Consider the following 24,751-nt stretch of genomic DNA (forward strand, 5'->3'; position numbering starts at 1 on the left):
AATCCGACAAGTTACCCCGATAAGCCAGTAACCCACTGGTCTTAGGTTTGCCCTGTGTGTGTCTAATCATTTCTGGTCCTGTTTGTTTTATGGTTCTGTGTTAATTATTCTTAGTGTAGTAATCCCCAGTGTGTGATTAGTACGTCTCCGTTTCAGGCCTTGTCCACACACACACGGGTATTTTTAAAAACGGTGTTTTCCTCTTCCCATATTAAAAAAAAAAACTCCTTTCATATGAAAACCCTAAAACACTCTTTTTCAGTAGATTTAGGTTGAATCGACAAAACAATCACTGGATTCTTAGATTTTCTGCACTCGTTTGTTATAAGATGGGTTTCAAAGGCCTTTCATCTATTAAAGCCATTGGCTCAATGTCTCCATTTCTGACACCGCGGCATCTCTAGCTGTAAAGAGAATTTCACGCTCATAACAACCAAAAACCCTTCAATTGTTAGTGGATTTTCCAAGAAACTATTTCATATAACTATTTTTTGTATATAATTGTCATAGGAATGAAACAGATTGAAAACACAGACTCTAAATCAGGCTGAGTTATTTGTTTTTCCATTACAACCAGGAGCCCAGATGGGGGTGTTTACAGTAAGGTACTGTAGTGATGTAATGGGGAAAAAGTGTCAATGATGATCCTAGTCCATTAAAGTATATTTTTTGTCAGCATGGGCATAGGAGCGTGTCAAATATTTGGGGAGAGGGAGCAGGTTGTAGAGAAATACTCTAGAGAAAATGCTTTTAATATTCCTTCACAATGGCTTTTCAGGAAATAAGACAGACACAGCTTGAAGCCAAATATGAGCCTTGTAAATGAGCATTCCTTTTAACAATGGTGCTACTCTCATTTCCCAGTAAAGGGAAACAAACTAAATTCCTTCAATCAGTCAGTCAAGCAACCAGCCAGACTTAGTGAATGTTGGGTAGCTAGCTAAGTACTTTGCTATCCTGATACCATCCAATAGTTAGCAGTCAGCAATGTAAATATAAAATCACACAAAATTGGCACAATTTATATACATTAGCTAAGGTGTAGATTCATATAGTATTATGGTCTGTAGAATACAAACAGTAAAACTTCAGTTGGACTGAATATTCTAAATCCCACTAAGAGAATTGGTGTTACTGTATATTGTTGCAGTTTTGCAAAAGTTGCTGAAATCCACTATCCATTCATTCATTTTCCTTCCCTGCTTGTCGTATGAAGGGCTGCAGGGTTCTGGGAGCCTATCGCAGAAACAACAGGGTGCCGACCCGAACCCAGGGCACACAGACCATGCCCACATACAGTCACATCTACGGACGACTCCCTAACTCCTAATTCACCTCAGCATGTTATAGGACTGTGGGGGGAAACCGGAAAACCAAGAGGAATAACCCACAACATGGGGAGAACATGCAAACTCCACACACACAACCAGGATGGAGACTCCAAGCCCGGTCTCCATTTCATATTTAAGTCTCTTGTCGATTGTATAATTATCACAGAATGTCAGAAGGGTGATTTTTAGTTCCAAAGACTCCTGAGCTGGTATGAGCAGGGAAGAAAAATCGATGCACTGTTATGGGATGTCACATTTGTGACCCATACAGTATGTCCTGTTACAACTTGCAATGGAAAAAAATAATCTCACATAGAATTTCTAGGAATATAATAATAATAATAATAATAATAATAATAATAATAATAATAATAATGATATCCCATGAGAGGTTATTTGTCTTTGGAGGAAATAAGACATCTTACAATTTAGATTTTTTCAAATGTATTTTTATTTTTAATTTCACAGCATGTCCTCTTTAGTGTACAACAGGAATAAATATGTTTCCTTACATCAGTGAAAAGATAGATGCAAAAACAAAATGTCCACTACAATGGACCTAAATGAATGGGTGGGGGCTCATATATATATATTATGTTTTTGACCACTTTCTTACTGGTGCTTACCAACCTGAACTTTTCTTCTTGCCTTAAGTGTATGTTCCTTTTACTGATGTAACTTCCAACTTCCAACTTGCTCTAACATTTAATCAATTTCCCATTCGGATATTTTTAAAATATATAATGTGTGAATTTTCTCTACCCTAACACATTAATCTGAATGCATTACTTACATATTATTTGCTTTTTTTGTGTGTGTGTATTTGCTTTTTAATGCGCTTGTGCTTGGGCTTGTAGAGCTCATACAGGTAATTTCCAAGAAAAGTCTCCAAAATGAAATGGCTGATGTGGCCTTTCCTGTGAGATCTGCATCATTTGATATTGCTGGTTTCCAGTATTTCTACAAGCTAAAATTCCTCAGAATGTGGGTTCACAACCACAAAAACACATGTAGCGGCCACCACAAATATTTATCACACGAGTTTCCAGACATGAACAAAAACTTCTAGCACTGATCTCTAAGCATTGTAGTTTATTGCAAAACTAAATAAAAAAGAAGGACAGTTTTACATGGATTTTTACCATGATGGCCTGTCAGCATGTCATAAACTGTCTGGGGCAGAGCTTTTCAAATCTGGATCTTGATTCCAAATCCAGGCATTGTTTTCAATTCTCATGAGACCTTTGCCACTGTTTGCTCCTCACTGCTCACTGCTGCAGTGAACTTTTGGAGAAAAAAGCTGGAAACAGAGAAATGTGCTTCTTTTCCGCAAAGATAAAATCATGAAAAGATTTAAATGTTTGACATATAATTCAGACTAGCACATGTCTGGTTTGCAAAATGTTCCAAAATACCTTCTGGCTGTTTGCTATTAAGACCATTAAAAGCTTAATGTTTTGCAGTTTTGGGTTTGACCCATTTTCAGTGAATGCGTAAACAAATGGCCAAACACAACTATAATTCCCAGCCCTACACTGTTTTCTCACTAAGTGCTTATAGTCTATATATTGATGTATCCATCCATTTACCCATCCATACATACAGACTACAGCCATCTGGAGGTCGGCATGGTCATGGAGGACAATCTGCCCTATGGCAGGTAGTTGGTGAGCTACATTGTGCACTGGAGATGACAGTATATATCAGGGCTTCCTAATTTCAGTGCTGGAGGGCCAGAATCCAACACAGTTTGCAGATTTCCATGCTCAAACACATCTTACCCGGCTAATTACCAGGTTTTATAGGTGTGTCTGAGCAGGGAAACCTGCAAACTTTGTTGTAAACTGGCCCTTCAGGACCAGAATTGGGAAACCCTGATATACATTATCGGATCATTTGAAGACAGGTGGGTTTAAAATGGATAATTTAGTTAGATGTCATTAGTATAGATTTGTTGTACATTGTTAATAATACATAAACTCGCACACACAGGTGATATACACCTCTAACCATCCATTCATCTTGCAACTGCTTACCCAGTATATGGTGGCAAAGCACTTGGAAAAAGCACATTTCGTTACATATATTTAGTTTTCTTTAGGCTGAGTATACTATGTGGCAAAGTAAACAATTTTTTGGGTGAGTTAGCTCTGGCATTGGAAAATAAGGTTTTAAGCAGTATAACTTTATTAGGGCAGAGTGCGGAGTATACTCTTTTTCAGCGTGTTTTACATCAGTGTTTAAGCCAGTTGAATCTGGATATACTCGGAGGCACAATAAGTCTGGATTCTATGCTTAAGAAATGTCACAGAGTGCCACTTGTTACTCCGCACAGCAGCTATCAAGCTGTGAAAAAGTAAAAAAAAAAAAAAAAAGCCACCAAACCACTTCTTTTATAATAATTGTACACAGAACATGCATATACACAGGAAACAAAGCAAGATATTTCAAATCAGTGTGTTGCCAGTATCATAAACTCACAAAATCGGTGTCAATTTTAGGTGTTAATAATGCTACTTCCAAAGCAGGCATTAAAAAAAGCATTCAGTCAACACTCCAAATCCCCATAATTATAAAGATACATTATATACATATAGATATAGTGCAGTGCGAAATCAATGAATGGATGCATAATTTTTAGCCTTGTCTATTTAATTAGCTGAAAGCATCAAGTGAAAACCGTGATGGCCGTAGTGGGTGGCATCACAAAAGCTTTCCTTACATTTACTCGTTAAACGGTCTATTCCCCTACGAAGCAGGCTTAGCTGTGGTTCTGCACACTAATGTTGTTGCTTGGGTCAGACCAGACAAACCGCAGCCAATAGAATGTGAGTGGGCGGGGCCATAAGGCGCTTCTCCCCTTAAAAGCGCGTCATACTGTGGGTCTCGGGAGCCGCTGTCCGAACGTGCGGTGCGGGTGATGTGTGTGTCTATTGTCTGTTTGTTAGGTGGTCGAACCTTTGGAAATAAATTACTAGTATCTCGCTAGTAATATTCACTAACTATTTTAATGATATCCAGCAGGTAGCCAGCAACCAAGTGTGTAAAATATAAGGCTGAGAGCTAACATCACCATCTAAAGCATAAAACAAAGAACAAAAAATCGATTTGCATATTTTCAGCTGTTGCTTTAACTCTGTGATACTGCGAAAAGTATACTTTATTGCACTTAAAGTATTTACCTTTGCTGTTTAACACAATATTTCAAATGATTGTAAGTTAACACAACATACATCAAAACCACCGTCAACTACTGTAAGGTTTTGCAGTTACGGGTACCTTTTTACTGTGGAATTAGCTTATCGATCTAGCAGGTCAGACAACAAACGAAATTTCTAATAGAGGTGACAGCAATTATTGTTCAGGCAACTTTGACATCGGCCGTGTTATTTACTAGCAAACATCTTTTCCTAAACTAGCCTGTTTATTTTATTTCAAAATAACAGCCAGAGAAGTAAACTGTTGTAGTTATGGTTTGTAACGAATTCAAAAGAGAATACAAAGGAAATAAAAGAAGCAAATATTGCAATCAAAACAAAAGCTTTCTTGGATGTTGTATAATATCATTCAATGAAAAATCCCCGCCGGCTGATCTATTCTGGTATTATTTTTATAGTGATGTTTTTTACTTGTTTATTGATATAACGGCACCCCCCCCCCCCCCCCCCCCCCACCCCCGTGTGCATGTGTGACACTGTTTCTAGCCCATGCTTGAGGGTGGGGATTGGAGCTCCTGCCGTCTCTAGATTCTTCGCCTGAAATGTTTTGCACTGTTCAGGGGAAGTCTGTGCATTTCGAGCACCACGTTTAGCCATCGGATCACCTACTACATGTGCACAGCGTTAAAAATGGGGAGCTAAAGACTTAAAAGTAAGTAGTAAAGTAAGTTTTCTTGAATTATCCTCGCTTAATCGAAATCACCTGTTTTTGTACTGGTATAGTTCTGCAAACCTTTCTGATTGAGTTCTTTGAGAACTCAGAAATTGTGAGGTGGTATTTAGATCGTGACACATGGAACGAGAATGATAACGTGGTGTAATCATGTAGCCTTCGGAATCACTGATCATATATATGCATCTTCGGCAGATCAGAATGAATAGTACTGTAGCTCCGTAAGTTCTCAGGCTATCGGGATTGATATACTAGACTAACATTTCGTTAGTCTTCTCTAAAAGAATGTGGCTCTTTAAAAGGCAGTGTATGTTATCTCATGCACTGTTTCAGAGGTGAAAATGGGGGGAATGCACTGTTCACATGTACGATGCAAGATCTTTTACCCTAAATATTAAATAAATGTTATGCTTGTTGTTGGGTTGGATATTCTTGTTTTTGTTTAATAACAAACTGACACCCCATCCAGGGTATACCCCTCCCTTGTGCCCAGTTCTTTCTGGCCTGTAATCTAGCCCTCAACTCTGACCAGAATAAGTACTTTGAACAAGGATGGATAAAACATGTTGATTTATTTGCTGTTGTTTGTTACAGCAAATCTGAAAGAGCAGAAGTGCTATTGCTCCATGTATGTCTTTTTTTTTTTTTAAAGTCTCCCATTTTATGGAAGAATTTGTTAAAAAGGAATAGAGCTGCCATGAATTCGCTGTTGTGGCTCATTTTGAACTGGTAGCCAAGTCTTTTGTACTGCCAGGTAACACTTTACATGAGGGGGCATAAGTTACTTAGTAACTCTGTTACTACTCAAGTACAAATCATGAACAGAAATAGTAACTGCTTGAAATACATGAACCATTAAGACTGATTAATGATGAACAAACATGGAATCAGCACGTAACTACCACTTAGTTTCTGGTTACTTAGTACATCAATTAAGTGTGTACTGCTACATTATCTGTGCCCCCTCAAGTAAAGTGTTACCTACTGCCACTTGCTAATTTCGGCAGTGCTGTTTAATGGTTTGTGTTGTGGAAAGGTTTATAATTTTATCTACAGAGGTATTGATGTCTTTGTATTATAAAAGGTTTGTGCAAATTGCATCAGTATTGACCACAAGACTTATTGACAATATATTTTGAGCTAAACTTAACAAAATCAGCTAGGCCTCCTACACCTGGATCCATTTTCCCCTTTAAACTTAACAATGAATTTTTAATCTTTGTTACCATGTGCTGAAATGTTTATTATGGTGCATGAAATCAAGTTCAGTACTAAGTTGATCATATTTTGGGAGGTACAGCGTTCTTCTCCCCTCCTTCTCAGCAGAGACACATGAAGTTAGCTGAATGGGTGCCTGTAGATTCTCCATATTGAATGTGAGTGTGTTCTTTGTGATGCATACTGGTGCCAACTGGGAGGATGGGAGAGTGAGAGGTCCATGAGCATGCGCAGAGGGGCTGCTCAGCACTAGTAGTCAGGCACTCGCTACCAGTTTTTCACGTGACACATTTTGTGATTGTTGTACATGCTAGTTTTCCATGTTGTTTTTAGTGATTTCCAAGATAAATATTGGAAAAAAGATTTAGTTTTTGCATAAAGGAACTTAAAGGTTGAAGAGGGAGGCTGGAACTTTTCGATTAATATCAGTTTGTCAGGACAAATAAATAGAAATGCCTGTATAACTCACACGAAGTGTATTTTAATCCTACTGTTTGGCAAACACTGATGCTTAGTGTATTCTCCTCCAGTCAGTGTTGTACGGCCACTGTGCTCATATATGCAAACAGTTTGTCCCAGACCAGTTATACCAAATAAGCCCTCTAGACCTGAGAAAAGCAGAAGAATGGAAGTGCATTATACCATGTGTCATCCAAACAAGTCAGCATGCATCACCTAGAAAAATAAACTTATTGAATGACTGCTCTAGTGTTCGGATTATTAGAAAATGCCTCAGGAGCCTAGGCACTGTCTCTTTGTGTCAGCCTCTTTTCTTTTCCCCATGGACAACCACTCACACCTCATCAAGAAGCCCTTTGAGACATAGGGCACATAGAGATGGGAAGGACCCTCAACTTACCATGTGAAACTGAAATCAATATAAAAAAAATGATGTGGGCAGCAAGTTTAGATCTGCTACTAGTGGAAAACCTTTGGTATTAGATGATGATAAAAATCTGTAGTATACACTGAAACTATAAAAGTAAGACAAACCATAAGCTATGGAAGATTCTGTCGCAAACGTAAAGAACGTTTCGGAAGCAGCTATATTAGGACATGGTAATGTTAATGGTAACTATGGTAACAATTATTTTTCATTTCATAAATAAACTGGCAGTGGGGCTGTACCTCTGTCTTGTGACGCATGGAATCCATTCCTGAACTCCATTCCTACCCTGCATTGGATAAGGTATTGGAGGAGGAGTGGACTGAGGGATAGCTTCTATATGGTAGAATCAGGAGACACATCGGAAGGGGGTAAATAGCAGAAGAACCAAGACCAGGCATAAAACAATGTTACCAAAACAGAGTTGGGGGGGGGTACCAGTTCACCACAAGGAACACACACAATGGGCTAGCTAGAGATTTTCTGTCACCTAACTGCATGTCTTTGAGGAGAGCAGAGTGTTGAATGGACACCTGAGCAAACCATGCAAACTCGACACCCAGAGGAGATTTCAAACCACCGACGCTGGAGGTCTGAGGCAGTAGTGCTGCCCTCTGAGCCACCACGCCTCCTAACCCTTACAAACCCCTGTAGGATTATCTGATGGAATAGCTTCCCGGGATAAGCTCTGGACCCCCAAGCCCTTGCATGGGATAAGCGGGTACAGAAAATGGCTCGATGATGGATGAAATTTGAAAGGTGTTCCGGCCCCGGCAATGTTTTTTGGAGAGCAGTCGTTTACCTTGCAGTATCCTTCAATGAACTATGATTCTTATCATAGACTCATGAACACGCATGTTGACTTGTGCGGGAGATATTGGCATGTCCTTGGTTACGCTTGACTCATTGTGCATTATGATCTTTGCAGCATTCTCGCTCTCAGGGAGAGTGGCAGCAGTACTGAGTTCCTTCCATCTGTTCACCGTCCGTTTGACTGGATTGATGGGGATCCAACACTTTCGTAGCCCTTTCCTACTGTATAAATATGAGCCTTAACAGAGGTACTGCTGAGAGTCGTTGGTTAGAGGGTGTCTCACTTCAGCAGATCTCTGTGGTTTAATCAGATTGTATTTATGTATTAACATAAATGAATGCCACAGCACATTTCAGAAGCAATTAATGCAGGAATACTGATAGTTAATTTTTTTGACAATTTTTGTGTTAAATGACTTTCGCATTTTGACATTTTGTGCGAAGTGACTTTTTGCTGGTTTTCTCCCGGAATGTATGAAAAAAGGTTTTGTTTTTACGTATAGGAATCACCAAATGGAACTATTCAACTAATTTATTCATCTTAGCTAAATGTTAGTATTGTTTTAGAATGATCATAAAATTCTGCTGTTTTCACATGCTATGCTGAGATATAGCATCATTTGAAATCTGTGTGAACACGCCGAAGGGTGGTGGTATATCTGTAGTACATAATCCAATTGTAAGATCATTATGTTTGGCTTACAGCATGGGTGGCCAATCTTATCCACAAAGGGTGGATAAGGATTTTTGCTGCAGCTCCCTAATTATATTACTAATTAGAGGACTGATTGGCTGAGGAGTCCTCACACCTGGGTTTGAACAGCTGACCTAAAGGTTATCCCAAAAACCCGCATACACACCGGCCCTTTGCGGATAAGATTGGCCACTGCTGGCTTACAGACTCAAAGCACACAGTAACTATCAGCAGCATCCATTTGTAATAAATATTCCAGTGTTTATCAATTGCCACCCCATCTTGTGAAGAGTTTTGAAATATTGGTGCTAAATTTAGTTGTGTTCCTAATTACTGTAATTTCTAACTCTGCTGATTAGAGGATACTCTTGTGGAGGGAATGTGTCTTTAACTCTTTATTTATTGACATTCCAAGTTTATTTCAACTAGCACTCTCCTCGCTAAAGAAGCACAATGCAGCACCTAATTTTCAGAATTCCTGCGGAGTTCCGTATAGCAGGACATATCGTGCATTTGGAGAATCCGGATCACAATATCATGAACTGATCTGAGGTGCTGAATTGGTTTGAAAACTTAATGAATATCTTTGCATTTATCCCTGTAAATATGGCCAACTGTAGCAGTCCCACTCACTTAGGCCGACTCGTGATTCTACTAGAAGTAAACAATGCTGACTAATGAGTGCAGTCTCAGTATTTCAGTACAGTTATACTGTATTTAGTTTTCATTGCATTTGTTCCACAGGTAATTACGGAATGTTGAGTATATTAGTTACATCAGCACCCTTTACAGTTACCTCCATCCAGATTTGAGCTTTGATTTTTGCTTCTCTGTGTAAAGAGTTTTACTGTTTTGAATTTAGGTTATTTTAATAATACAGATTTTGTATATACTGTAGATGTTTCATTCAGTTCATGAGAGCTTTATCTTAGGTTATGGCACTTACAAGTGTTGTAACCCCCCCAGGCTGAGAATACTTCAGTTTTATCTGAATGCATCAACTGCTGGCAGAGAAATGTGAGATTCTGAATATGGCAGTTAATCCAATTGTAGTGAAAATGCAGAGAGAAACAGAAAATAATCTTTGCTACCTGAGACATCAGGGATTTTATCTCGTAATAGTGACAAATTTCCCTGAAATGCTATATTTCTAATAGCATAATTAGAAATACAGAACAGTGCATTAGTCTTAGGCTGTCAGCAAAAGTGTTTAAAGCTATTTATCTGGTAGTAAGTGTGTATGTTCAGCACAAAATCACAATTTAACATGATAACATATGCAAATTAAGAGCAACAGTAAAAATGAACTAGAATTTCTTCTGTTCTTCAAAAGGTTGATCAAGAACACAGATTCAGTTGCCAAGCCTCTCCTCTGGGGTACGTCATCCATATTCTGCATTTAACAACCTGCTCATTTATTTAATCAAATAAATTAGTTTAAAAGTCAGTATTGATTCGTCATATGAGGTGTGGTCAAGTCAAAAAATACATGGGTGTATTGGATGGTTGCTACAAATACCAGGGTGACTTTAGGAGAGGTTTGAAATTACTATGCTGGCGTGCTTTGAGAGACATGATATTATAGTTTTAAACCAACAGGAAGGTCATTTAAGCATAATTTTGTTTGACTGTCCAAGACGTTTTGCACAGTACTGTATGTCACATGTATGTGAATTCCAAGAAGGAGTTCATGTTTTTGTTTACCATTAAAACTGTCTGTTTCTGGGGACGTGTGAAAGGAGCCATAATTTCTCATATTGAAGGCAGTCATCTCAACGTGTTATGGAAATAATTTCTTTAAGTCTTTGAAGTTTTTTTTGTTGTGTTGCTCTGTGCCTGTGAATCCTGGGCTGCTGATTCACATATCAACCCAGACACTTAGTCAAAGGTGCAGAGTAAGCTAAGTGGCTGCTTGGAGACGTTAGATAAGCAAGGTTAATAGCGGGGCAAGTGGTTTGGATACTGCTAAATAACAGAGGAAGAGCTGTGTTTTCTTGAAACTCGTTTACCTGATAATCTGCTTCTGAGACAGGTTTAGGTAGAGAAATATGATTTATGGATACAGTTCAGTGTAGCATATATTTAGTGGATGACATACGAAACCTACACACTAAGGAGAACCTTTTTGTTTTTTTTCTTTTCACAGGGTGATCTATACTTAGGTTGAAATAGTAACCTCATTTGTAGTAATGCCAATAATGTTCTTTGGCAAGAACGTGGTATACTGTTGTAATAATAAGAATTAAAAAAATAAGAAAAATCTGCTCTTCCTGTTGTTACCTCTGGACGTTTGCACGTGTTTGGCATAATTTTTGAGAAGATTTATTTAATATTCCTAAGATGAACCTTTCTATTTGTTGCAGCAAATTTCTGATATTTACCATTTTGTTTTTGTGAGCTCAGTCCTGTAAAAGAAAATGGTTACAACGATCACTTAGAATTTTAAGAAATTACACAGGATAAGAAACAATTTGATTTCATTTTTAAAGGGAACTACATTGAAATACTGTACTTAAAAATAACTATTTAAATTGATATAATAATGTCGCCGGTCTGGTGAAGCACACCTTAGTTTGCGGATAGTTAGCTGGCTACCTCAGGAATTGCTCAGGATTCAAGGTTCAGGCTCCTGTGTGACGTTCTTATCCGAAACCCAAGTTTATTTTAGATACCAAAGGAGTATGTGTTAATAGTGGTGCTATTAAAAATGATTCGTTCTAATTAAAGGCAGACATACATTTTCAAATAAAACAAAACACAGCTAATTCTATCATGTATAATAGTTAAATTAATATTCGGTGCTTTTTTATATAGTGTTTTTAGAGTTTGATTTTTCCTAACCTGGAGTACTTTTCTTTGCGTATGGTATTCATGTTAATGTGTATTAATATTCATGGCAAGAATTCTTATGATTAAGGCAATTGATGAAAGAATGATCAGAAATGCACTTCCTAAAACTGAGAAATATAAGATGCTAAAAGTTAACAGATTGCTAGATGTGAACTCTTGAAATAGGTGTACATTTAGTTCGGCAAACACGCTCACAAAGCAGCAATGTACTTTTGTTATCGTGTTATCATGCTCAGTCATGCAAGCGCGAATCCTATTCCGGAGCCAACGACGTCTCGTTTCGCCATTCCGAAAGAGGCTAATCACTTAACCGAAGCCTGCATGAATGAATTAATCAAGGGCGTACAAGTGGGTATGGATTGTAGGTACATGTCCCTATCAAGACTGAGGGAGTACCGTGTGTTTAGGGGGGGGGAGGGGTTCCAGGCTGATTTGGTCCCTACCAGTGTTGAAACCAAACATGAATGAATTGAATAAATGAGTTCAAATCCTCTCTTGCTTTTAGCGAGAGTTCATATTTAAAATATTGAAAGACTAACAAACATCTGTAAGGTTGAGGTAAGCTGCATGGTTTAACTGACATTTTGTATAAAAACAATTATGTGCTCGGAGATTCCACAATTAGATTGACCTTACTACAAACAAAACGTTAGCTCTTTACCAGCAGAAACAAGAGCTCTCTGATTGATTGTTAGAAACGCAATTCAATTGCTATTTGTAATTTGATGCGTAATATTTTTTAAATAATCATTTAAATGTCACTGTGATGGGTTGGAACCCCATCCTGGGCTATTCCCTGACTTGCACTCGTAGCTTCTGGGGTCAGCTCCGGCCCCCCGCGACCCTGACGAGGACAAGTGGGTACAGAATATGGATGGATGGATGGATGAAAATAAATGGACGGATAAATTTACAACTACCCACCAAAATGAAGAGCTCTCCTCAAAAATATCTATAAGTTTTTAACTGTGCAAATTAAAAAAATATATAAAAATTTGGAGTGGCGGCAGATGAAGTCATGCATTGTCACTACTGAATATTAAAAAGTGGATTAAAAAGGTGAAAGGGAAAAAAAACTATTATGATGTTTTGTGGGGGGCGGGGGGCTGGAAGCTTCAGTGATGTTTTTGTGGAAGTGTTATCTGTAATATGTCTGTGTTTTTTGTTAGAGAATATTACATAACATTAGGACTCTCTTAGTGTTTAGTAAGTGGCAGTACTTTCTGTATATTCAGGTCAAATCCTGGGAAGAGGTGTTTAGCATTTAGTGGGTATTTCACTTTTATTTGTCTCTTTCCTGCTCTATTTTCTACTGACACTGACACCAGGAGCAGGCATATACCCTGGATGGGATGTCAGTCCATCACAGGGTGCACACGCATCACAAGTTGGAGAAAGCAGTTAGCCGCTTAGGAATGTGGGAGGAAAACAGAGAACCTGTATCTCCAACTCCAAACTCCGCACAGGCCGAGCAAAGGTGAGGTCCCTGTGCTGGAGGTGCCACCTTCTAAAATTAACATTTCATTTATGGATAGAGGAATCTATACTGATTTTTGTGAGGTGAAGTAAGTCATGATCGTTTTTGTTTTTGCTGTATGTGAGTTCCCCGTTTGGCCAGCAGGTGTCGCTGGCCATCTCATTGTTCTTAGCTCCTTTTGTATTCTCCTGTTCCCCAGCCTGCTGTGTCGCTTAATAGTCTAAGCGGTCAGCTATATCATCCAGGCTCATGTTATGATTCTGGCTTTATTGTTGTGTTAGTTATGTATTGGTGTATTTCCCAGTTTGCAATAATGTTCAGTTACCTTTATTATTCTGATCTTCCCCTGTGTTTGATCCTTGGTTTCTTTTGATTGCTCCACATCTGTTCCTCTGTGTTCTTAGTTCTTTAGTGCTTCTACCCACAACTTTCTTGTGTTGGTCCTGGTCATGTACGTACAAGCAGACTGTATTTGTCTAGGTCTTCTGAGAGCTCTTTTGTGCGAGGCATCGTTCATATTAGGCAATGCTTCTTGAAAAAAGCAAACCCAAAAACTGGTGTGTGTTTTTATAAGGCAGAGCAGCTTTTACCAACACCTCCAATCTCATCTCATTGATTGGACTCCAGGTTGGCTGATTCCTGACTCCAATTAGCTCTTGGAGATGTCATTAGCCTAGGGGTTCACATACTTTTTCCACCTGCACTGTTAATGTTTACATGGTATGTTCAATAAAAACATGAAAACATAGAATTATTTGTGTGGTATAAGTTTAAGCAGACTGTGTTTGTCTATTGTTGTGACATAGAGGAAGATCAGATCACATTTTATGTCCAATTTGTGCAGAAATCCATATAATTCCAAAGGGTTCACATACTTTTTCTTGCAACTGTATTTAAGTGCCTGCACATGCACTAATCTTTAGTCAGTCACTGAGTGTGTCTGTCAGTTGCTGGCTTCGCTGTGTGCTTTTGCTTCTAGTTCCTATGTGTGTTCTTGCCTTTGTTTCCTGCATGTTCCCCATAAGCGTTAGAATCAGTTTTGCCTTTTGTTCACCGTAGGCTCTTTGTGCAACTGTCTTAGTTTTCCTCCACTTGTTTTGATCCCTTGTGGTCCCTTTTTGTTTCCTGGTTCCTTTTGAGTTCAGTTTATTAATAAAAATGTTTTTGCATTCTGGTAGCCACACATATACATGGGAATTAAATTGACGACAAGCAACAAGATCCATCCATCTTCCGGCTGCTTTTCCAGTGAAGGGTTGGAGCCTTTTCCAGGAAGCACAGGTTACAAGGTGGGGGGGAATGAGAACTCCACACACACAGAAAAGGGGGAATCCCTTTAGCCTGGAGGTGAGAGGTGACAGTTCTACTCGTATCTCATTGTTTATCTCAACTCGTTCTCAGCTGGTTTATCCACAGGATCCAGATCATTATTTGGTTAGTTAGTGATGACCCAAATTTACAATACAACTTGTCAATTGGGGGTGGCACGGAGGTAGAGTGGCCAGCCCTGTCTCACACCTTAGGGACCTGGGTTTGGGTTTGCCCCATGGCTCCATGTCTGTGCAGTTTGTGTGTTCTCCCTATGTCATCGTGGGGTTTCCTCTGGGTACTCCGGTCCCCCCCCCCTCCCCCCAAGGTCCAAAAGCATGCTGAGGTGAATTGAAGTTGGCAAACTGCCCATAGGTGTGCTGGCACCCCCTCCTGGGCTGTTCCCTGCCTTGCACCTATAGCTTCCAGGATAAGCTAAGGACCCCCCCTAATCCTGAACAGGACAAGCGGTTACAGAAAGTGGATGGATGCAAATTGCCAACTGGGCAGGGTTTTTTTTTTTTAAACGTACACTCCGTGACCCACTGAAAATGGTATGATAATCCACAAATCTAAACCATATGAAATACTTTATACATAGAATGAATGCAATTTAATGCAATTTAAAACATGTATGATAGCTTTATTTCATGTAATACTGGGCGCTTGTTTTAGGTTTTGTTTCTGAGTGCACATGAACTTAGTAAAAATTTATAAGGTTACACTGCCTCATACATCCAAAATAACATCTGTAACTTTCCTTGTGGTGGACTGACAGTCTGTTCAAGCTGTCCTCTGTCACATCATTTGCTACCAGGCATCAGGATGACTGTAGTCCTGCAAGTCCCATGGATGAAATCAATGCATCCACAATAGACAGTAGTTACTTTTGATCATTTTTCAGTTGTGTTTTTTTTCTTTGTTTTTGGAGTTTCAATGCTTAATTATAGTAAGGTGAGAGAGTATGTTTTGACATGCACGTTTCAGTATTGTTTTAGTTAGATGCCTGCTTAATGATTTCTGTGCATGTTAAAAGATGATATTCTGTAAAAAGATTGTATGAAATGTTTGTATCATCCTGATTAAGAAGTACAACGATCAAGTTGTCTCCCTAAATGCAGGAGGCTAGTATGCCAAGGAACCTTAAATAATTACTGATAACGTCTATGAAGTTACATCCACTGTATGACTTGGTTTAATACCTAAAATGCCTCATAAAAGCATGCAACAGGATGACATAAAAAAACAAGAATTTCCTGAGCTTGTATTTTACACAGTAAGCAGCATAACATTACCTGGAAAAACCAGCATAATTTATGTGCGGGTGGATGGATAATCCACTAATGGCAGCTGATCAAACAAACACTCACGGACACTGTGTTCCAGGTTAGCTGCAGCTCCCTCGCTTTTGTCTGGATGGAATTTGTACCCAACTTAATAATGCCCTTGTTTACTGTGTAGTAGGGGGTTTAGTATGAGCAGGACTTGTTTGTTCTCCTTGTCTCAGTTAGACCTATTCTACCTGCACACTGTGATTTCCAAAATCCATTTACCTTCTCAGTTGTGCAGCTCACAAATGAGACCGGTAGCCATTGTAATATAGTTTATCGCTGTCTGGAAATTGTCTCGTGCCAGAACACTTGTTTTTGTGACTAAAATCAACATTAGCTCTCCTCAACTACGAAGTAAAACGTTACTTTTTATATATTGTTCATAAATGCACGTTTATCGTCTTTCTGCGTATTTTATTATTTTATGAGTCAAGATGAAATTGTACCCAGCTAAGTAACATCATTAAAGCATTTAAGCGTGCTGCCAGGTAATTTCATTTGTATTTTGCAATAAATTACACTTAGATTCACTGATACTACAATACACTCACTAATATTCTGAGCGAAGGTATCAATGTCAAAACAGGACACAAACCTACAAAATCCAAACTAAGACGTCAAACAAGACCAGCGAACAGAAACACAACTATGAATCATGCAGGACTAGACATTACTAGAACCATGCATCAGACTCCAAAATAATTCAGCCAAATGACTGTTTCATGTTGTTAATGTTCCCTTGTACCCCTGGCTAGGATACGTGGAGGTACAAATGGCCCATTTAGTAAGGAAAATAAATAGCTGCATTGTTTTACCTCTTCCTGACCATATTTAGTTCCTGATAATGTATACTGTAATATTTTATACAGTCACATAGGGGAGTTTTAGCCAGCTGAATGCTGTTTGTTATGAAAACAACGGCATATGCGTGTTAACCTATATAGGAATGTCTAAAATGTAAGTAATAATTGGTGTGGTGAAATTTCCATCAGATCTAAGGCTGATTCCAAGGCGCACTGGATTCACTCAGGTGATGTTAAAGGTAGATTTGCTTCAGTCCGTAAGTCGGACATTCTTAACCCAGGGGCTTCCTGTACACTGGCACAAAAAAGAACCATGTTGATTGTTTTATTGATAAATTGAAGTTTAAAGCAAACATCTGTTTTTCCTAACTGCTTAAGCAGTACAGGGCTGTGGTGAGTCTGGCACCTATCCTGGGCAGCACAGGGCAGAAGCCAGGGATCACCCTAAATGGGATGAAGCACATAACCATCCATCTCCTAACCATTTATAGTGGTCAGAGTGATGGGGAGGCCTGAAGCCTAGTCCAGGCTGCACAGGGCACAAATCAGGCGCACACCCTGCACGGGATGCCAGCCCATCATTAGGCAAATACACCCAAGCCCTACGCGTAATGCAGAGACGCCAATTAACCTAGGTACACAGAGGTGGGGTGCCTTCAGCTTCACCCTGGTAGGTATGATGCAACATTGCTTGCAAAAGCTTATTACCAATGCAAGGCAAATAGTAAGAGGATTGTAAGTGTCAACATTGCTGTATAACAAATGTAGAATGTACACAAATATATATTTCATATTAGCATGTTTGTATAATGTAGTACAATTTTGGAGAGAACCTGCGTTAAAGCATCTGTTTCTGGTAATTTACTAAATGATAGTATTAATATATTGATACAATATATTACACATGATGGGTAATCGTTAATTAGCAGCTAAGGAGTAGACCTGTATTTCTCAGGAATAAACGATTAATAAAAAACAGTGAGTACGCTTACTAATGCATTGGTTTTTTTTTGGTTGCAAGTGATTTACAAGCTTTCTAGTAAGTCCTTTGTGAGAGAGGAATAAGATATCTTTGTAAAACATTTCAAAATTTGATTAGCAGTGACTGCACTGGGTTGGCGCCCTGTGTGTTATTCTGTGATGTTCTGTTGTTCCCTGCCTTATGACTGTAGCTTCTGGAACCGGCTCCAGATCCCCACGAGCCTGTATAGAACAAGCAGGTACAGAACATGATGGATTGTAAGTTGCTTTTAAATTTACTAATATATTAACAAATGATTAGAAACAGTATATTAATAGTTAAAGATCAGACCTTAAACTGATATTATATTACCAATATTACTAATATTATTAATTTAATATTAATTCATATGAATATTATATAAATATTATCCAATTTCTAACCAACCTCTCTTGGAATATGATGATGTTATCTGCTGAAGTGAAAAGAAACAGAATTAGTCATTTCTGCAAGTTACTAGAGAAGCAACTATAAATGGCAGAGGATGACAGAAAATTTGAATAATTATTTTGACAGATATTAAGTGCAAAATGGACAAAATGGCATTTTGGTTTTAGTTCCACTTATAATTCAAATCAGTGCCAGTTTGCTCTTTCCTTTGAGAGCATTTAGGTAAAACAGCCCTCAGACAAAACAGCGTTTTTGTTCTAAAGGCCTTTGCTTTTACGAGATGAAGTTGATACTACTTATATTTAAACATAATAATTATATATTTGTATCATTTGTTTGACATGAGACTCCAAACAGATCCATGTGGCACTAAGGGAAGGAACGGGGAACAGGTTTACAATACCATGCGATGAAAGTAAAACAAAACCTCAGAGAAATTAGACTGACTCCTAGATCTGAGAACTGATATAACGTCCAAGCTATTGGGACACACGGGCTGTTGAAAGACAATGCAGAGCATATATTTTGTCATGGGCTTGTCTTTGCTCCAAGCAAATAAATTTAGTTCCATTGATAAAATTAGCTTTTTACTATATTACTATTTTTTCAGTTTTGTTTCCTGTTGCCGTTTAGATTTACTTTAGTTTTATGAGTTATTGACCATTTTTATTTTAGGTCATATTTTTGCTGAGCTTCATAATTTCGGTTTAATTTCAGTTTTTTAATAGAAATTAAAATATACGGCACACAGTGCTTCATGAATAATGACGAAGCTTTAATAAACATTGTAAACCCTAGAGTATATCCATAAAATCTATATTTCTTGCACTTCCTTGACCTCTTTCTAAATGTATTTGTGGTGCCAGCTTTAAATGAGTTGGTTTGCTTCCCTTAAGCTACGCACCACAGACTTGACTTCTTACATGTACGACACACTTGCTCTTACTGGAGTTTGCATCATACCGAAAATGATTCCCCTGTTCTTTTCCGTTTGTGTCCAGCTTGCTGCATGTCCATGTTTAATTCGGAATTGGAATTTAGAGATCGGTGGTCATTGTTGACACACCGCAGCACACAGCGACTAAATGCGTCCTCTGCATTTAACCCATATGTCACATCGTGACATAGCAGGGGGCAGCTAATTCAGCGCCCGGGGAGCAGTGCTTGGGGGCGGTACCTTGCTCAGGGTACCTCAGTGGTACCTTGCTGGTTGGGGATTCGAATCAGCAATCTTTCATAACCATCCACCCACCACTGCCCACCTAATCTAATTAATCTAATCTCTTCAAATCTTGTGGGGACATAAAGAATTTTGACAATTTTATTTGTTGACCATTAGTTTCTTAGGGGAGGGGTATCTGGTAGGTCAGTATAGGCTGACAGCAAATAGGAAAGGCCTCTGACCTCAAAAACAGAACTTTAAAAGGAGAGAAACCACAAATTTTCATTTGTTAGTTTTGAAATTGGTTGTTTTAATTTCAGTTTAATTTTAGTGTCTCACGCTGTTAGTTTGGTTTAAATTTTGTGTAATGAAATGCTTTCAATACCATTGTAGTTTCAGTATTTATTAATGATACAAACCTTGGCTCTAACCCCACCTACCCCTCCCCCACTGCCAGAACCCAGTCATTCCCTGCTGACATCGTCCCTCCCTCGTCCCAGCTGAGGATGTTCACACAGACAAGGTCCCACCCTGGTTGGTGGACCACCTAGAAGCAGAAACAAAGTCAGATAAATATGTGTGCTCTGGGGCTGCTCCTCATGCAGTGGAGTCACTGAAGTGGGCATTTTTTTAAAAGAGGGGTGAAGTGCCGTCACAGGAGGTGGACGTGGAGGGTGAGGAGAATTCACGTGATCACTAGACATTCTTTTTTCTTTTTCACTAACGCTGTATTTAGCCGATAGCTTTGACTGATGTGAAATGCTGGACACTCCTCCTCCTGCTTAAATTATATTCTCCAGATATGCCTTTAGCATAAGCAGCACAGGGGTGAAATATGCAGCCCATCAGCTGTTGGGGAAAAAAGGTTCTGGTTCTTCATGTAAGAGTGTATAATGGGAACAAACTGGATAGAGTGACAAAAGGCTGTTATTTTTTTACTTATTCCCTAATGTTATTGGAATGTGTCAGCAGCCCATGGATAATAAAAGTGAGATGTGCAGATCCTATCCACCAACTTTTCCAAAGTGCATGGCCTATGCATTGGATTTCCACACTTTGTTTGATGAGGTTTCAGCATGAAATCCAGCTTTTATGTTCTTGTTGATGCTCCTGGGCATGGAGAAAATAATCCTGTGAGAACACGCCTAGTGACCGGAGTTTTGCTCTCCAGTCCAGAATGTCCTGATCGTGTGGGATTGGACTTTCCTGCCAGTCTTCTTTAGTGAGGTCTGAGACACCCTGCAGCTACTGGCCCTATAAAACGCAAAGGGCAAGACAATCCAGCTGACGGCTTGGGAACAACAAATAATCAAGGTTCTCTGTGTTTGTAATGATTTCTTGGATCTTTCGCAACAAATTTAAACATGGATGTTAAGCCTTAATTAAAGTGTGTGATCGGGATGTCTATTCATGAGTGATATATGCTAACCTTCAACACTTGATTCCATACAGCTTTATATTACTTTCAGTGTACATGATCCTTGATCATGTACCTGGGAGAAAAAGTGAAACAAAACCCCGACAATGCTTTTATGTAACAAGGAAGTATAAATAGCGCAAGGCAGACACATCCTAGGGATGTAATACCACTGTGCCACATTATTTAATGTATCACTGGGATGATAATGCTCCATTTAACACATGCCAAAATTGCCTGGAAAAGGTTAGCAGATTTATATGAAATTAAGTGTATAACTCAAATGATGTAGGCACAGGGAATTCTCATGCTTTGTGATCATTCTATTTTTATATCAATAGTTAAGTTGATTTTTCAATTTCTTTAATGTGAAATGAGTATTTCCGTCATGCATTAGCAAGCTTTACTTTTTTTTTGTTGTTTTTCTTATACATGTGTGGATTTGTATATATGAGAGAATATACAAGATAAAGAATTGTTTATTTACCCTGATTCATGAGTCACAAAATCCATATTTTGTACATTTTAAACTTCATACAATAACGATAAACAAACATGAGATCAGTAATTCACGTGTTATTCATGATTTGTTCCTTCTGTAGTTCCTTCAATAGTTCACAAAGGTTTACAGAATTAACAGATATAGTAACAAATATAGTAATTGCTTGAGATTCATTAATGATCAAACATGATATCAGTAGGTAACTAAGACTTAGTTTGTGGTTAATTAATACATAATTAATAGCATAATACTGCATCATTTGTGTCCCCTCAAGTAGTGTTACTGCTTTTGTTTTTCACTGTGTGGGTATCTGCAGCAAGATTACTGGAATTAGAGTATATTCCAAGCCAAAGTAACTGTGAAACCTGTAAGGAGTGGAAAGGCCAATCAGAATTTTAAATACCACTCATCTTTAGTATGTCCATATATGGAAGTGTCCGCAGTCGAGTACATGGGAAAATATCACATACTGCTTCGCTCTGTTTGTCTCTTGGGAGTATTTCACCCTGTCTGTTATGATGCACGCACAACTAAAACACACCCTGGGGTTTTTTTTTTCCAGATGGGCTAAAGACGAAGGAGACAAAGAAGTATTGCTGTCGGCTTCTACAACATAACTCCACCAACTCAAGTCACAGAGGCATTTAGGATTATCATGACCTTGACTCCAAATCAAGGAAACTGAAAACTTCTCAACGGCTATGCCCAGTGCACTACTGTCCTGTGATGATGCTTTGATAAAGGCCTATTTTATGAGGGATTTCCTTTGCTTAAAAGTTTGTTAAAACCAGCTATGAAGGACAGCTGAGAAACATGGAATTCACTATGAATCCTATATCATACATAAAAGGTTTCCTAACCTTTTGTCTGATAGTCCTCAGCCAAATCAATGTACTGTAAATTCAGTTTTCTCTGAAAATTATGTATAGTGATAATCGACTGATTTAGAACACCTTGACATCTGGTGCATACACGTGTATCTATTGACAACATCTGACAAAACTTGAATTGACAGGAAAGGGCTTAGAACAAGAGGAAATTTAAGACGAGTAAGCATAATCGATCAGACAATGTGCAACATCTCTTTCTGCAATGTGGACTCAAGGATCGATCATCTTTTTCAGCCTACGTTGTACATAATTGTGATTGTGCTTGGGCTGCCCACGAATTGCATGGCACTTTGGGCTGCCTACTTGCAGGTCCGACAGAAGAATGAGCTGGGTATCTACCTGATGAACCTCTCGGTGGCTGATCTCCTCTACATCGCTACACTGCCCTTGTGGGTTGACTACTTTCTCCATCTTGACAATTGGATTCATGGCCAGGTGTCCTGCAAGCTTTTTGGTTTCATTTTCTACACTAATATCTACATTAGCATAGCCTTCCTCTGCTGTATCTCGATGGACCGGTATTTAGCCGTAGCCTACCCATTAAAGTTTGTGAGGATCCGTTCAATAAAAACAGCAGTGCTAGTTAGCGTGATTGTATGGGTGATTGAGATCGTAGCCAATTCGGCTCCTCTCTTCCACGACGAGCTCTTCAAAGATCGCTTCAATCATACATTTTGTTTTGAAAAGTATCCTATGCAGGACTGGGTGGCTGGAATGAATCTTTATCGCATTTTCCTTGGCTTTCTGTTCCCTTGGGGTCTCATGATCTTCTCTTATCAACGCATCCTACATGCTGTACGAGGAAACATATCTACAGAAAAGCAGGAGAAAGACAAAATCAAGCGACTGGCCCTTAGTCTAATCATGATTGTGCTCTTTTGCTTTGCACCATATCACATACTCTTGCTCTCGCGTAGTATAGTTTTCCTTAGTCAACCATGTGACTGCCACTTTGAAGAGAACATTTTCACTATATACCATATTTCACTGGCACTTACCAGCCTCAATTGTGTTGCCGACCCTATACTGTACTGCTTTGTCAACGAGGGCGCGCGCAACAATGTTACACGGGCACTGGTCACTATGATGAGCATGTTTAGTCGGGTCTCAGCACATGATATGCTAACAACTGGCTCTATCACTGTGGATACACCACTTTCCCTCAAGAAACCCAACTTCTACACGGAAGTCAATGCCAGCAGCTGTAAGACGGAGCTTGTGGCCCTTAGAGAGGAATGCCTTCAAATGACAATCCTGAGTGTTAAGAAATGAATAGCCTGAAATGTTACATTAATTTTACAACATTTAAATGTATGTTCTCTCAAGCTAGTACTGTGAAAACTGTGCTTAACAGGGTAAATAAAAATGTGTATTTTATTAAGTTTAACCCCTTCCATTGTAGGGAGAATAAATCTGAGAAAATGTCTGACTTGCATTATTAATGTTATTGCCACATTTTCTAATTAGAAAATAACTTGAAGACATTCTGCTGAAAATTCAGCAATTTACCTGCTCTTCTGATTGCATGCTGGTGTATCACATGCTGTCTAGGTCAGACACTTCATTCTCAAGTTGGTTGTCTGACAACGTTTTACTTGGGAAGTCTTAGTTTTATCTACATTAACCATATATTTTTCAAGAAGTACTATATTCCCATATGCATCCTCATTTATAAAGTTTTAAAGTCGACTAAGATGTGTATATATAGGTATATATATACATACCTGTATATAACAGGGTAGATTAGAATATATATATTCTAATCAAGGGCACACATTGTTGATAAAGTGCAGAAAAATTAAATCCATCATAGAAACTGGCTGTATCACTAAAACAACTGACAAATGCATTTTTTTGCAATATTGTAACTCACTTGTTTAAGTATTTGAAAATATGTAAATAGTATAAAATTCTCAGGTTTAAGAAATTGCCAATATAATTACATATTTCTCTGTTTTATATTATTGTACCAGCTTGCAAAGTTAATGTATCACATAAAGTTTCAACATGGCAATATGGATATATGATGATGTCACAGATGAAATAAAAATTCAATAAACTAAACTAATGCAGAAAGCCTAACTGGCAGCAGTCAATACTAATAAATCTGAATTCGTATTCTTTATAATGAATGATGGTATTGTGGTATTAATAAAATGCACACTTGTAAGATGCCACTTTATGTATTTATATATGATTTAAAATCTGGGAAAATATATAATATATTCAGAGAAGTTTATATTTAATTCGTAGTGATAACTGCTGTACTCAAAATTAACCAAACTGAATTAATACTACTATTATTATTTTAATTCCAGTATATTAAAGCACATTTGAGCTCTAAAAGATACAGTCTGTATATGTCTGTATAGGAGAAATTCAGCATGTACATAGGAACTGTTGTGTTTAATCACAAACCAGCAAACCACACAATGTAAAAATGACTGAATCATTGATGAGTGACCTGTTGGATGACAAGAATATGATCGCTAGAAGTACCAGAAAATTAACCAGGCAAGTGGTTCTTGGAAGCTATTAATAAATCATTAGTGTCTGCATCAACTACTGACAATATGTGAATTTTGATTAGGTTACCTTGAGTCAGTCATCTGCATCATCTAAAATTCTATGTACACACCAATTCCACCCCTGTGTAAGTATAGGAAACTTGATTGGGTTGAAGAATTTGACTCTTTGCTCTGTTTGCAGGCACACACAATTACAAGCCAGACCCCCCCCCCCCCCCACACACCCTTCAGTTGGTAAA

General features: G+C 38.5%; 1 protein-coding gene across 2 annotated transcripts; it reads left to right on the forward strand.

The window, feature by feature from the left end:
• The first annotated feature begins 5,047 nt into the window (after positions 1-5,047).
• On the forward strand, positions 5,048-23,408 carry gpr4 (G protein-coupled receptor 4). 2 transcript variants are annotated; one of them, XM_023812244.2, is made up of 2 exons: positions 5,048-5,201; positions 21,657-23,408. In XM_023812244.2, the coding sequence occupies exon 2, from the start codon at positions 22,165-22,167 to the stop codon at positions 23,254-23,256; it is 1,092 nt and encodes a 363-aa protein (XP_023668012.1). In that variant the 5' UTR covers positions 5,048-5,201; positions 21,657-22,164; the 3' UTR covers positions 23,257-23,408. The 2 variants fall into 2 exon arrangements, with proteins under 2 accessions (XP_023668012.1, XP_023668013.1); XM_023812245.1 differs by lacking the exon at positions 5,048-5,201 and adding an exon at positions 13,050-13,160.
• The last annotated feature ends 1,343 nt before the right edge of the window (positions 23,409-24,751 follow it).

This window comes from Paramormyrops kingsleyae, chromosome 17 (genome assembly GCF_048594095.1).
Source record: "Paramormyrops kingsleyae isolate MSU_618 chromosome 17, PKINGS_0.4, whole genome shotgun sequence".
Classification (NCBI taxonomy): Eukaryota; Metazoa; Chordata; class Actinopteri; order Osteoglossiformes; family Mormyridae; genus Paramormyrops; species Paramormyrops kingsleyae.